Source organism: Megachile rotundata, unplaced genomic scaffold (genome assembly GCF_050947335.1).
Source record: "Megachile rotundata isolate GNS110a unplaced genomic scaffold, iyMegRotu1 scaffold0092, whole genome shotgun sequence".
Classification (NCBI taxonomy): domain Eukaryota; kingdom Metazoa; phylum Arthropoda; class Insecta; order Hymenoptera; family Megachilidae; genus Megachile; species Megachile rotundata.
Genome location: NW_027473389.1, coordinates 537,879 through 539,103, shown reverse-complemented (window position 1 = coordinate 539,103; position 1,225 = coordinate 537,879). Strand labels below are relative to the sequence as shown.

At 43.8% G+C, this 1,225-nt stretch overlaps 1 protein-coding gene across 1 annotated transcript; it reads right to left on the bottom strand.

Moving 5' to 3' along the window:
- Positions 1-444: 444 nt before the first annotated feature.
- Positions 445-885, bottom strand: LOC143266214 (uncharacterized). Its single transcript, XM_076541817.1, has one exon. It carries the CDS (start codon positions 883-885, stop codon positions 445-447), a length of 441 nt encoding a protein of 146 aa, XP_076397932.1.
- Positions 886-1,225: the final 340 nt, after the last annotated feature.

The window sequence follows — 1,225 nt, the reverse complement described above, 5'->3', positions numbered from 1 at the left end:
GTCTACTGTATTCGTTGGAAACGATTTCGCTTTGCAAACTTTTTTAATATGCCCTGCTTTCCCGCACTTTAAACATTTGATTGATCTATCCATTTTACACGCGGACGCGTAATGATCTTTACCGCATCTATAGCAAACGACCAAATGACTATCGCGCCTCGATTCGCGCCTCGGTTCGCGCCTATCTTCACGCTCGCTATTCGCGCCATTTTTCGTGAATTTCCCGCGTTCAAATTTCTTTCTCTTGAATGACTTATCTTTAACAAAAGGCATCTTCCTCGTTGCTGCTCCAACGGCTGCGACTGTTTCTTCTCCTCGAAGATGCTTCGTGCTCCTCTCGGACAACTCCATCGTGGTTGCAATTTGTATTGTCTTTTCCAGGTCCTGATCCGCCATTTCCAGAAGCCTATTCTGGATCCTCTTGTTTCGTAGGCCACATATGATCTAATTCTGTAACATCGTGTCTGCATACTGTTCCAATTTGCAATTTAACGACAGCTTCTGTAAGGCAACTAGAAAATCTCGTGCTGATTCTCCTTCCTGCTGCTTCCTTTGCATTAATTTGTAATTTTCCGCAACTACCAGCGGTTTTGGTTCGTAAAATTCTTTTAATTTTTCCTTGATTTCCCTGTACGTCAGCTCGTATGGGTCCGCCGGTGCGAGTCGGTCTGCAAGCACGTTGAACGTTTTGGCACCTAAATAATGTAGCATGTATGGTACCTTGTCTTCTTCTTGAATTTTGAAAATTCTGAATGCTCCCTCAAGCCTTTGTAGCCATCGTGTCCACGGCATGTCCGCCGGATCGAAGGGCTCGATCGTAAAAGTTGAAGGGACAGGCGCTTGGGTTGTGGCCATCTTGCTTCCCGCGTATTCTGCTTCCGCCATTTTTGTTCACTTTAATGTGCGCGTCTTTGAAAAAAAATGGATTGCGTTCTTTTTTCCCTATAATTAATCTCGTAGAGTAGTGCACAACACTTGAATGCAGCGTGCACTGTGTAAATGTACTTGTCTGTATGTCTATATGCGCTTTACCGCCAATTTTCACTTTCGCGTCGCACTTGAATGTTCTTATCGTATTTCTTCGACGCACTCTGCGTATTTGTAACTATCCTATCGCCAATTTCAGCGATACACTGTAAGTCTATATGTACTATATGTTTTCGTCACACTTTTTGTTAACGACGCACTGGAAATTTCCACATACAATTTACTCGTCGCCGCGTAT

Coding starts and splice junctions, on each gene's coding strand:
- LOC143266214 (XM_076541817.1), bottom strand. CDS start 885: ATGGCGGAAGCAGAATACGCGGGAAGCAAGATGGCCACAACCCAAGCG.